Below are 12,344 nucleotides of genomic sequence, written 5' to 3' on the forward strand. Positions count from 1 at the left end.
AAAACTAAGAACTGTGGTTTCCTGGCAGGACAGGAACTGACTTAGAAGGTACAAAAGGGAACCTTCTGGAGAGATAAAAATGTTTTATATTATGTTAAGCACGTGGTTTACATGGTTGTAATTGCACAGCTGAAATTTGTGCATTCAATGTACACAAATTTTACCTAAAAAAAAAATACTGAATGGAGGATGGGAAATAATATAAATGATAAAAAAAGGTAGTAGTATGTTACAAATTTTAAAACTGAGGGATGAGTATAAAATGGCTCATTACACGATTGTTTGTATGTTTGAATTTTTCTATAATAAAAAGGTTTATTTTAATAGACAAAATATGTACAGACCACACAGAGTACTTCCAGGTTACAAAGGAAAAGCAAAAAATACATGAAATAAACAACTGAGATTCCCCCAAAAGGTTAGAGGTCAGCGATCTAGTGACACTTGGCAACATCCCCACATTCAAAATAAAATTCACTCAAACCTTTACTGTAATTTAGATATTATGCTTATAATATAAAACAAAGAGACCAAAATCAATTTTACTAACCACAGATGAAAAGGCAATTACTTATATGCACTTATATCCCTCAGCAGTATACAAACATTCTTCCCAAACATTAGATTATAGGGACATTACAGTCAGGCAAGAAAAACCACTGATAGAGAAATTATTGTACTCGTGTGAGTCTTAAAGACAACATTACAAATTATTACTGGGGAACAAAACAGGCAGCAAACGTTCTGATTATTGACCTAATAATCCACACAAAAGCAGTAAAAATTTAACAGCATAATTGCTTAAAAAATGGGGGAGAGAAGGAAAAAAAGAATTTCTCTTTCTGCTGATGTTTACATAACAATTACATATGTTATTCGTTGAATCCATGCAGCAGAGATGCATATCAGTTTAGCTGAGATGCAAATCAGTTTTTATGAAACACAGGTTTCTTGTTGCAAAAAGTATGTCTAGGCCAGAAAAACAAAAGGGTGCCTTTCCTCTTTCTTAGTCTCGGAGGGGTGTGTGTGCTTTGTTTACATGGGTAGGGTTAGGAGTAAAGAAGATGGGGAATCATTTCTGTCCATATTCATTTGTCAGGTGAAACATACTAGTGTTCCCTTGAGACGACATAAACCTGTAGAAGCACCAGGTTTTCTAGAAAAGTACTTTGTCCCAGTTCTTCCACTTCTCAAACTCAGGAAGCTACCACTGTTCCCATAACAAATAGTATAGAAAATAAAGCAAAACACTATAAAACTTAAGAATATGACATTAGTCTTTGGGAGACTATGTTGCCATATCATTCTTCGCACATATCATTATCAAATACAACACATCTGATGATTCCTTGAAAGATTAGTGCAGATTACTGTGAACAAGGCAAATCGGATTTTGCAACATAGCAACAGTTCAACCTTTACAAATGTAGGATGAATTTTTTTTTCCTTCTCAAATGTCACTCCCTACTAAGGTTAGTATATATCAACAGTTCCTAGTGTCCTCAATACAATGTGGTATTATGCCTAATCCCTCATGACTAAGCAAAGGACTATAATTTGAGGCTGGAATTCTAAAATTGATTCCAAAAGTTACCTCTAAAATTAATTCAAAACAGTACAGCCAAACTAAATACACACAAAAAAATTTTCTCCCTAGAGATTTTAAGATTCAAACACCTCAAATTTATTTGAATTACTCATGTTCTTGCTACACTGCATTTCTTTTACTCTGCTGTGGGAGCAAGAGTACCATTCAGTTCCACATTCCTAGTGGTGGAGGCTAAAGGTCACTGGTAAATACAGTTCTAGGCCCCTGCTTCTCCCAAAACAATAACATACTGATTCAGCAGGAAACAATTTTGGAAATACAAGTCTGCTCCTTCTCACATTCAAGCTAAACACAGATTGGGAAAACCCACTCAGATGGACTCTAAGTAGCTGCTACCAAGATATAATTTAGCATTTTATTATATTCTCTAATTGTTTCATGTATTTAATTCATTGCAATGAAATATCAGCAATTTGAAGGGGTAACCTCTCTCTTCTGTGCTTAGTAAATAGTTGTTTTATGATTTATATTTTTGTCTGTTTGCATTCTCCAGGATACTCAGTGCTAATACACTGATCATTTTGGAATTCTCAGCATTTCAACATCTCTCTCATCAAATATATGGGTACAGAAATCTTACTTGTTAAAAAGGTAAGTTGAGTATATGTTAAATATGTGCCCCACTTAGTGGAACAGCTCAGAGTGGAGGCACAGCAGAAAGCCTATGAGTGGAAGTCACAGATGAACAGAAGCACTATCAGGAGTGCCGTTTCCTATCTGTAATCGGGGTTCCAGGAGCAGCTGCCTTATGGTCCCCTAAGGCATAAATCACCTTTTTGAGATAAGGCAGCCTCTGAATGGTTCCTAATAATTTACAACTATGGTTTAACCTTCTCCTTCAGGCCTACCATGTTTGTTGAATGCCTGAGAGCCTGAGACGAGAGGGAGAGGTTTGATGAGCTCCACCTCCAGTAAGAGAGGCAAGCAAACAGGTATCCATAGCAACTATGGAAATTAGATACTAACCTGGGACAATAAGACGTCATGAACCTCCCTATTTATTATCCTCATTTAGGCTCCACCACAATGAAAGTAAACGTCTGAAACAAAACATGCCCATATCCCAGCATTAGTTACAACATGAAGAAGGGGCACGGGCTGAAGATGGTACACTCCACTCCGAGGGTTAGCTTCAAAAGGAAAACTATCCAATAAATAAATAGTCATAAAAGGAAAGGAAAGTCAACTGATTTCCTGGGATTTGTGGGAAGATGGAAGGGCAGATCAGGGCGGAGATCTGGCAAGGAGACATGGCCCTGCAAGTTTTAACAGAAAACTAGTGGGAGGTCCTGACTACCAAGTAATAGCAAAATGAGTTAGTTTCTTGGTAGGGCCTTGTCACAAGAAGTGATCAAAGATCTCTGCTACCTGAACATGTACTGAAAAAAATCTCATTAAACTAAAAAGCAGTATATATAGTTTAAAATGTTGACTTGCTAACTATTCTACCACCCAGAAGGCAGAAAAATGAGTGAAATTATAATTCTGAACCTATTTTCACTAAGAAGCAACTGGTCAGAAAAAGGAAGCGGTAGAAGCTTTAAAAGAAAGCAACCAAGCCAGGCAGAAAGAAGAAGGAACACAGAGAGATGTGGTTCCAGGAGCCCTAACAGAACACGCTTCAGTGAAGACAGGACCCAAGCCCATCGTATGAGATGCCCAAAGGGAAGACAACAGTTTTGAGGATTTCAAAAGTGAAATTCTCACATTATCTGAGATAGAGGGGGAAAAAGAAGGGCGATATCTAAAGAGGCTACACAGGAAGTCAACTCAGAATTGGAGGGACAGGAAAAATATGTACAAAAGGAAAAGAACTATTTTTTTAAATGACACTGATATGTATTAGAAGCAAGCTTGACCTAAAGCCAGAACATGATGAGACTTGCACAAGTCCACTGTTTGATGTAAATGGCATATTATTAACTAATATTAAAGCACAGACACAGTGACATCTTAATTCGTGTTTTTCTTCTATCTTTTCTGTAAAGAAAAATCATCTTGAAATAGAAAGAGAACACCAAATATTGTGAAAAGTGATTAACGACTAAGATCAATACGGAGACTATCAAAAAGTACCTATATGTCTACATGGATGAAAATCTCCTGGATGAATTATATACCAGGAGAATTAAAGAATCTGCAGACAAAAATCCATGAGTTACACTTTGTAAACTTTGGCATATCTCAAGATTCTGAGAATACCACATATCACATTAGCTTTTTATATCTGTAGTAGCAATTTTCAAAATGAGGAGAGGGTACATATATTCACCATACCTTACACCAGAATGATCTGACACGAAGTCCAGCCAAGACTATAGAGCAGGTTATTACAAGAACAATTTACGAGTATGTGGGCAGGGCCTCAGGGATCACTAGGAGCAGTAACCAAATTAATTCATTTCCCTTTTTTATATGGTTTGACCAGGGAATGCTGTAGACATAAATATTTCTGGACATCAGCAATGCATACAATAAAGTCTCTCTTGACATCCTGTTCAAAGTGAAAAATAGAATTTTGTAATAGTTAAGTGGCTTCACAGACAACTATACACCATACTAGAAAAGTAGATAAGTCTAAAAAAAGGTTTAGTGGCATATGTCACAGGACCCCAGAGAAACCTGTCCTCTGCAACACTTCTTTAAATTAACTTAGATGAGGACACTGAAGAGGATGATAATTAAATATGTAAATGACAGGAATCTGGGATGGGAAAGCAAAACTCCTGTATGGTACAATCAACTTTTCAAGTAAATCTATCTGGTTGGAACAGGAGGCTAAATCTAATGGGGTAAGATTTAATAAGAATAAATATAAAGTTATGCACTTGGAAGCAAAAACAACAAAATGGCCCAATACATGTGGGAAAGCCTAGGGCTTTTAAAAAAATCTTTTTTCAGTGAGACAAACAGTGTGATATGGCTGCAAAAATGCTGATATTGGGTTTCATTAAAAACAAAGTCTAATAAAGGAAATGACATTCTTTTCTATGCAAATCAGACTACACTGGAGAACTGTGCTAAATTCTGAGTGTGGAAATGTAAAGTGAGGACCTTAAAAATCTGAAAAAACAGGTAAGAATGTGTGAGGAGACCTAGAGTCATGCCATTTGAAGAGTAAGTGAAGGAAATGAGGATGTCTGAAGCAAAAGAAGTCTTGTTAGATCTACTCCCTAAAGAGTAGATCAATTATCAGTTCAGGGTTGGACAAGTTTATCTTTTTTAAATGTCCTCCAAATCGATTCTATGATTTTATTATTCTAACAGGGCTAAATGTTTTGAGCCTGTTCATGTTTTAGAAGCTGCACTGGCATAGGCCTAGGGATCCTATGTATTAGTAAAAAATAAAAACTAGTATATAGTGCCCTTTAGTAGACAGGAAATACCACTACTTCACAGCTTTTATACTCCAAACCATATTCTATAGCATCTACTACAAAAGGCAGCAAATGATAACTTTAAAAGCCTGAACTCTGGCTAGACCAACTGGCTTATAAACCTGTCTACATTCTTTTAAGAACTTTCATTTTTAACTTTGTGTATTTGTCAACACAAAACAAGGACTGGACAAAATCGTAATAAAGGCACAGATAACATCCGGACATTCTAAACCTTCTGTATACCAAATCCAAAAGACTTATCAATGTAGGTTTTTTTCTAAAACACACAATTCCTAAAATAGTATTCTGTGTTAAAGGGAAGACATAAAAAAGTTTTCAATTCTTCGACAAAGTCTACATCTTACCCATTTGGCCAAAATTGATTCTAATGAACTATGCTCTTCTGAACTTTGTATGAACTAGCCAAGTAAGTGGAATACAAGTTTCCTGAGGTACTGATAATTACTGATAATTTTAAAAAGAAACTTCAACCATTTGTTCAAATATTCATTGAGTACCTACTAGGCCAGACCCTATTCTAAGTACTAAAATCCACCTATCAGTTTTTCTTTTAACAAAATTATTTTATTTTTCTTCTTTCCTCTTTTTCCTTTGGTCTTCCATGTTTCAGCAATTGTCAGTAAACAGTATTTTTTTTTTAGTTCCTACTCATTTTTTTAATCCAATGTTTATGATATTATCTAGTCCCCATTCTGCACTCACTTCTCCCCAACTGATTCACAATTTACTAAGTCCTTTTTCATTTATTCTTAACTAATAGCTAAATAATTGGAGAGTTCCTATCTAACTGTAAACAGGGCAAATGTTGAAAGAGAGCTTGGGGAAAAAAATGAAAATAAATAAAATCTAGATAATTCAAATGTAGCCTTAAGTTTTATATGCCAGAAAAATTACATGAGATTTCATGACTAGGCTGTTAAATGTCCTTTTGGTAGCTAATCTCCAAAGATGGCCTCTGATGACCCACACTTCCTGGTACTCACATCTGTACCCGGCCTTCCTTCCACCTGGAATCTGGGCTGGTAAGTTGCTTCAACAAAGACAATGTGGAGGGACAAGCAGTGTGCCAGTTCTGGCCTAGGGACTGATCTTTAAGGATTGCCAACTTTCATTTTTGTGCTTTGGGGAACCCTGAACTGCCAGGTAAGAAGCCTGGCCTACTCTGCTGTAGAGCTCACGAGGAGTGGCTAAGTGGGGAGGAACAGGCCCTGATCTAGTGTGAAGAGAGAGAGATGTCCCTGCAGCGCCCAGCATCAGACATGCCAGTGAGCCATCTTGTGATGTCCAGCCCAGGCCCCAGATGACTGCAGCTTCATGCCACCACATGAAGCAGCTCTGCACAGTCAGTTCACAGATTCATGAGAAGTCATAAATTGTTGTTTCAAGTCCCTACATTTTTGGGGATAGTTTATTAAATAATAAGATAGAGGCATAGGCCTCTGTTCCAATGTTTCTTTAGAATTCTTTACAACAAAACTTAGTAGTGGTGAATATGTAAAGGAAGATACTAAATCATCCTTGGATTTTTAATTGTTAGCTCTATTTATACACACACCTGTGCGCACACACACAGAAAAGACAAAAGAATATATTCCAAAAGCCACTGTGTGGTATTTAAGGAAAAATAAACAATAAAGCACATAAGAACCTCAAAACACAATATGCCAACTCCCCTTTACTTATGTTACCATTTAAAACAAGAAAGGAATGCTATTAAAAACTACATTGCCAACAAAACATTTGTAGTTTCACTCTTCAGGTAAAGAAACAATAGCAAAGAATTTGAACAATGCAACCAGACACAAAGAATAAGAACCTAGATTAAAAAAAAAAAGTATGAGGGACAGTAAGAGAAAAGAGCCAAAAATGTGCATAATAATCTGGTCTCAGTAAGGGAATGAGACAACCAGCTTTTCCCTCCATCTTTTCACATGCTCTTATCCTGTGGCCTTCAAACTTTTTTGAATACTATTCATTCAGTTGAGTCATTTCTATATTAAGACCCAGTACACAAATACATATGTTTGAGTGTCTCCAGAACTGAAACAAGTTTCACAGAACAATACTAATTTGTTTCAGTGATTTCTATTTGACTTCATTTTTTTAAATGTTGACCACAGCTTACAGTTTCACAAACACTGTTCTAGTTTTTCCCTTAGAACTTGCACCAAATTAAATCATTTATTTACAGTCCCTTCATTAGTATTCAAAACAGTAATACAATAAAAGACAAGTGTTCCTCAAGAATAACAAGTGTTGGTGAGGATGTGGAGAAAAGGGAACCCTCCTGCGCTATTGGTGGGAATGTCAATTGGTCCAGCCAGTGTGGAACACAGTATAGAGGCTTCTCAAAAAAGTAAAAATAGAACCCCATAATTGCAGTTCTGGGAATTTACCCAAAGAAACAAAATCACTGGTTCAAAAAAATGCAAGCATTCCTATGTCAACTGCTGCATTATTTACAACAGCCAAGATATGGAAGCAACCAAAGTGCCCATTAGTAGATGAATAGATAAAAAAGAGGTGGTACATATACATGATGAACTATTATTCAGCCATAAAAAAGAAAACCCTGCCACTTTCTTTTTTTTTTTTTTATTAAGGTATTATTGATATACACTCTTATGAAGGTTTCACATGAAAAAACGTTGTGGTTACTACATAACCCATATTATTGTGACCCCCAATACCTCACTGCAGTCACTGCCCATCAGTGTAGTAAGATGCCACAGAGTCACGATTTGTCTCCTCTGTGCTACACTGTCTTCCTCATGATCCCTCCCATACCATGTGTGCCTATCATAATACCCCCCAATCCCCTTCTCCCTCCCTCCCCACCCGCCTTCCCCAATCCCTCCCCTTTGGTAACCGCTAGTCCCTTCTTGCAGTCTTGGAGTCTTGGGAGTCTGTTGCTGCTTTGTTCCTTCAGTTTTGCTTCGTTGTTATACTCCACAAATGAGGGAAATCATTTGGTACTTGTCTTTCTCTGCCTGGCTTATTTCACTGAGCATATCCTCCAGCTCCATCCATGTTGTTGTGAATGGTAGGATTTGTTTCTTTCTTATGGCTGAATAGTATTCCATTGTGTATATGTACCACTTCTTCTTTATCCATTCATCTACTGATAGACACTTAGGTTGCTTCCATTTCTTGGCTATTGTAAATAGTGCTGCGATAAACATAGGGGTGCATATGTCTTTTTGAATCTGAGAAATTTTATTCTTTGGGTAAATTCCTAGGACTGGAATTTCCAGGTCAAATGGTATTTCTATTTTTCATTTTTTGAGGACCCTCCATATTGCTTTCCACAATGGTTGAACTAGCTTACATTCCCACCAGCAGTGCAGGAGGGTTCCCCTTTCTCTGCATCCTCGCCAGCATTTGTTTTTCTTAGTCTTTTCAATGCTAGCCATCTTAAGTGGTGTGAGGTGTTATCTCCTTGTGGTTTTTATTTGCACTTCCCTGATAATTAGTGATGTGGAGCATCTTTTCATGTGCCTGTTGGCCATCTGAATTTCTTCTTTGGAGAAGTATCTGTTCATATCCTCCACCCATTTTTTAATTGGGTTATTTGCTTTTTGCGTGTTGAGGCATGTGAGTTCTTTATATATTTCGGGTGTTAACCCCTTGTTGGATATGTCATTTACAAATATATTCTCCCATACTGTAGGATGCCTTTTTGTTTTGTTGATGGTGTCCTCTGCTGTACAGAAGCTTTTTAGTTTGATGTAGTCCCACTTGTTCATTTTTGCTTTTGTTTCTCTTGCTCAAGGAGATGCATTCAGGAAAAAGTTGCTCATGTTTATATTCAGGAGATTTTTGCCTATGTTGTCTTCTGAGAGTTTTATGGTTTCATGGCTTACATTCAGGTCTTTGATCCATTTCGAGTTTACTTTTGTGTACGGGGTTAGACAATCCAGTTTCATTCTCTTGCATGTAGCTGTCCAGTTTTGCCAACACCAGTTGTTGAAGAGGCTGTCATTTCCTCACTGTATGTCCATGACTCCTTTATTATATATATATTAATTGACCAATATATGCTTGGGAAACCCTGCCATTTTCAACAACATAGATGGACATAGATGGTATTATGCTAAGTGAAATGAGCCAGGCAAAGAAAGACAAATACCATATGATTTCATTTACATGTGGAATCTAAAAAGACAAAACAAACGAACAGAACAGCAAAATAGACTCTGTGGGTAAAACTGCAACATTTACAGAATCTCATGTCTGGCCTTAGTGTATTTTCATATCAACACACGTTTCCAAGGGGTGGAGAGAAGTAGTCCATCTCCAAATCAATAGGTAATTACAAGGGGGAGCAGGGCATATCTGGACCGAGAGGTTGGGTGGGGCCTTTTTTTCTGCAGCTGGGTCGTGAGAGACACCAGGCAGCAGAAATGGGCAACTGCTTGTAAGCAATAAATAGGTTTCTCCCACTTTATTTCTCCCTTTGACTAATTTCAGCTTTAAAGGTATTTTGCCCTGGGATTTTCTCCCCGGGGTTAGAGACTCATAGACACTAAGAAGTGACTGATGGCAACCATGGGGGAGAAAAAGGGAGCCTGTGGGTGAAATAGGTGAGTGGAATAAAGGGTCACAAAATCTCAATCATAATACAAATTAGTCACGGGAATGAAAGTATAAGAGAACATAGTCAGTAATTCTGTAACATCATTCTACACTGACAGATAGTAATCACACTAGTTGGGGTGAGTATTTAATAATGTAGATAAGTGTTGAATTACTGTTGTATACTTGAAACCACTATACTATTGCATACCAACAATAAATCAAATAAATAAATAGCCAGATAAATAGATAAATGTCTTCCAGATCAGACTATAATTCAGCTGTTTAAGAACAGGGATATTATCTACTTGGATAATTAAACAAATACTTACAGAGGCTCACACATAGAGTAACCACAGTACTCAACAGAAAAGTGACTCTTCTTCCAACTCATCCTTATTGGACCCTTTTGGCTCTCTCATTTTTAAACTCATATAGCACATAATTCCCACTGCAAAACAATAAAGAATGTTGCTAAATCTATTGACCAATATATTCACACTGAAGACTGTCTCAAAAACAGCAATCCAAATCCTGCTTTTAAGTCAGAAAATATTTGGAAAAAAAATAGTTTTCAAGTCATCTGCTGTACTTGTAGACTAAACTACTAAGTTAAAGGAATCATATCTGTATCTAAGGCATATAAATACCAGTAGCTTTCAAATGCATATTAAGTATTACCTGGGGAGTTTTTAAAAATCCCTTCTAGGCCATAACCCATGCCAATTAAATCAGAACTGGGAGCAGAGGTGGGTAAGCTTAATTACTTAGTGCTATGTCTTAATAAGCCAAGGTAAGGGGTTTGATTTCTATGTTATCTAAGATGAACACCTTTCTACCAAGACCTGCTTTTACAGAGGTCCTTCCTGAGTCATCTTGAAACATTACCACTAAGGGTAAGGGAGTTTGTTCAAGTCTATGCATATTATCACCATTACTGGAGAGAAAACACTTAACTTGACAATGCATTAGTAACACCTTATTCAGCAAATAGTCCTTCAGCACCTACTATGTTTCAGGCCCTATTTTAGGTGGCAGGGATATAGCAATAAACAAGTTATAGATAAGGTCCCCTTACAGAGCACAGCATCGTCATCTAGATTTCTACCTCTGTACAACAACAAATCATACTATTCTGTAAACCCTGTTGTTTTCTTACATCCCAGTTCATTGTCCTTATAGTATTACCAATATTCAAGGAAGCATAAATGAATCAAAAATATATAGTAAAAATGATGGAACTTGAAAGGGTTTGGTATGTTTCCAGTGGGTGTTTTATACAGCTCTGCCTGAGTAGCTTCTCTCTACTTCCCTCCAACTTCAAACCTGGACCATAGACTGTTGAGTATGATGTCAAAACACAAGTGAGTAGTAGATAAAAAACACCATATCTGGATTTTATGCTGATGCTGCCCAATAGAGATATTGGTCATCTGACAATGTTTCTTTAGGAAAGCTGTTTCTGGTACTTTTTCCCAGATCTCAATACTGGGCTTAATGTTCTCTAAGCACTTTAAGAAGTACATCTAGGCAAGGTGTAGTGATTCTACAGCATCTGTCTACACTGATGGACAGTTACTGCAATGGGATCCGGGGGCGGGAGGGGAACGTGATAATATAGGTGAATGTAGTAACCACAATGTTGCTCATGTGAAACCTTCATAAGATTGTATATCAATGACACCTTAATAAAAAAAAAAAAAGATTGCATATCAATGACAGTTCAATAAAAAAATAATTAAAAAAAAAGAAGTATGTCTAGGTATAAACCATTCTATTTCTTCAGCAGTTATGAGACAGCAGAGGTTTGAGGAATTGTCATGCATTATGTACATCTCAGAGTTTATCAAAATATGAACCCCCCCCACCGCCTCATATCCAAGTCTTTCAATCTCCCTCATTTCTACTCTACTGAATTACTCACCAGTTACCACTTAACTACCATAAGCAATGTGCTTTTTATTTTCCTTTAGAAAGTCACTAAAAACTTCTCATTTCAAACTTGTCTGCAAGCCTTATTTATTTTGGAAGCTGAATATTATCTGACCAATGTCAGAAACAAATTTACTTCAGAGAGCTTATCAAAGTTTAATCAAAGAAATATGAAGCAGCAAAGCCCTACCTCAGGAGATTTGCCAGATATAGGCCTGCTTTCTCAGTTTTTTTCCTACAATACAGGATTAGCTCTTACCAGCCTACAAATCTCATTAAAACACCACTAATTGAAAACATCACCTGTGCCATCATTAGTATCAGGCTGTTTTATTAAATTTCTGAAATCACGTACTCTTCTCATTTAGGTGATGAATGGCACCCTACAACAACATGGGTGACATAATCCAGGGTATCTGACAATTTTAACATAGAAAGTAGAACTCCCATTTCAGTACCAAAGATCTGAGGTCTACCATCACAGTATGCCCTAAATGGGAAAACAACAGTCTTTTGTTTCCAATTTCCTGTGAGTAAAGGAAACCACACTTAGCCCCCTATAGTACTAAGCCTCAAAGCTTCTTTTCAGGTGCAAAATATGTCTACCGGTTTTTTGGGTTTGGGGGGTTTTTTTTGTAGTTATACTTCCCTTCCCCTTCACTGGCAAGCATCGCTCACCACCTCTCTATCCTTTGGGGTTCTTCCGCCTTGCCCATTCCATCTCTGCTACCATGCTTAGCTCCAAAGCCAGGCTCCCTAGTCCCTCCACTCTTCCATATAGTGAAAGACAAGCACAAACATTTTTCTGTTTTTTAAGGCTCTAACTA

At 37.1% G+C, this 12,344-nt stretch overlaps 1 protein-coding gene across 7 annotated transcripts in view; it reads right to left on the minus strand.

The window, feature by feature from the left end:
• TFCP2 (transcription factor CP2) overlaps positions 1-12,344 on the minus strand; it is a 72,205-nt gene that overhangs the window by 18,984 nt on the left and 40,877 nt on the right. The window contains exon 2 of one of the 7 annotated variants that reach the window (XM_036915094.2): positions 9,918-10,036. The exons of the other annotated variants lie outside the window; for them this stretch is intronic. Coding sequence (XP_036770989.1) covers positions 9,918-9,979 — 62 coding nt within the window. The 5' untranslated portion in view covers positions 9,980-10,036. The remainder of the gene's footprint in view (positions 1-9,917; positions 10,037-12,344) is intronic. 7 annotated transcript variants of the gene reach the window in all.

Source organism: Manis pentadactyla, chromosome 10 (assembly GCF_030020395.1).
Source record: "Manis pentadactyla isolate mManPen7 chromosome 10, mManPen7.hap1, whole genome shotgun sequence".
Lineage (NCBI taxonomy): Eukaryota > Metazoa > Chordata > Mammalia > Pholidota > Manidae > Manis > Manis pentadactyla.